The sequence below is a fragment of the Anopheles cruzii genome, unplaced genomic scaffold, assembly GCF_943734635.1.
Source record: "Anopheles cruzii unplaced genomic scaffold, idAnoCruzAS_RS32_06 scaffold04006_ctg1, whole genome shotgun sequence".
Lineage (NCBI taxonomy): Eukaryota > Metazoa > Arthropoda > Insecta > Diptera > Culicidae > Anopheles > Anopheles cruzii.
In genome coordinates this window covers 1-1295 of record NW_026457591.1, presented here as the reverse complement: position 1 = coordinate 1295, position 1295 = coordinate 1, and the positions used below count along the sequence as shown (strand labels likewise).

The window sequence follows — 1295 nt, the reverse complement described above, 5'->3', positions numbered from 1 at the left end:
CGCTCAGTGTTACTTGTTCACGAAAACTAATCAATGATCCTAAAAATTTAAAAATATAAAAAACGGATAGTATGCATTATGGATGAATTTTACTTATTTGTTGTTACATAAAATAGTGAAACAGAACGGAAACGTGTCAGATGGAAAACAATATTTTAAAGACTCAATACATCAGAAAACAGTTTCTTGTACAAAATGTTCGGTTTATCTATAAGTGTTTTATTCATTCCATTCGTTACACTGTGGCCATGTTTTATAATCACTTTACTTACACACTCTGCTGTTAAACACCTTTTTGAAGGATTTTTTCGATTTCGTATTCATGATGCACTTATAGAAGGCATGCGCACGCTGCTGAAACGGGAGCGTTTGCGTTATCCCTTTAGTCGTGCACGATTCAAGGTTTTTGTTAACCTTAGCGCCATCCCCTTCGGTGAGGTACATTGGCTTGAACAAGCTTTCGAACTGTGAAATAAAAGCAACGGGCAGTAAATTTTGTTTTCTCTTGTGCGCGCACTAGTTATGCTGCAATCACTTACATTTCCAGCTCCTCTTGCGTCCACGATCTTCGCCCCCTTTAGCACGCAGTCCAATAGTTTGTCCATATCAACACCTTTGATGGCTTTGTACTTTTTGGCGCCACATAGTGTCTTCTTCGTTTTGGCGCTCATTAAATTGTTACAATTATTCCCGTATTGGGCATCGACCTAGCAAAACACAACCATTGCTCTCTAACTCGTTTTAGACCACGTTTTTAATATACGTTTATAAGTTACCTGCAGAAGGCACCACATTAAGAAACCAAAACATAAGAGCAGTTTATTCCACTGCATCTTGTTTCAAACTGTTCAGACTTTTTTGTAGTTTTCAATGTGTCTCTGATTTTTTATTGTTAGTTTAATTTTATAATTGATTGCTAAAGAAACAAAATTTGAAGCAAACCACTTTCTTGACCACGACACTGTTGTACGCCGATCCACTCCTGCTGCATTGCGGAGCTGCTGTTTTATACTGTTCTAAAGTAAGATGAATAATTTACATTGTTTACGAACGAAGGCACTGCAATCCTTGAGGAGAATATTGTTTACTCTAAAGTTACTATTGGATTCTTTCGCTCGGGAGATAATTCAATATTAAGAACACGTCTTGCATAACACGTTATAACTTTGAGTCTTTATTCACGGAGTTATTCACAGAGGTTAAAAGTTTCGTGTCTTCCCGCTATCGCGTGCGAATCCAAAAAGCCCCCTCGTTGGTGGCACTTAGGCGCTTGTCCCGAGACAATTTCTCGCGCG

At 38.3% G+C, this 1295-nt stretch overlaps 1 protein-coding gene across 1 annotated transcript; it reads right to left on the bottom strand.

The window, feature by feature from the left end:
• Nucleotides 1-206: 206 nt before the first annotated feature.
• On the bottom strand, nt 207-1095 carry LOC128277109 (uncharacterized). The gene is made up of 3 exons (XM_053015558.1): nt 777-1095; nt 540-707; nt 207-465 (listed from the first exon to the last, which is right to left on the bottom strand). The coding sequence occupies exons 1-3, from the start codon at nt 831-833 to the stop codon at nt 265-267; spliced, it is 426 nt and encodes a 141-aa protein (XP_052871518.1). The 5' UTR covers nt 834-1095; the 3' UTR covers nt 207-264.
• Nucleotides 1096-1295: the final 200 nt, after the last annotated feature.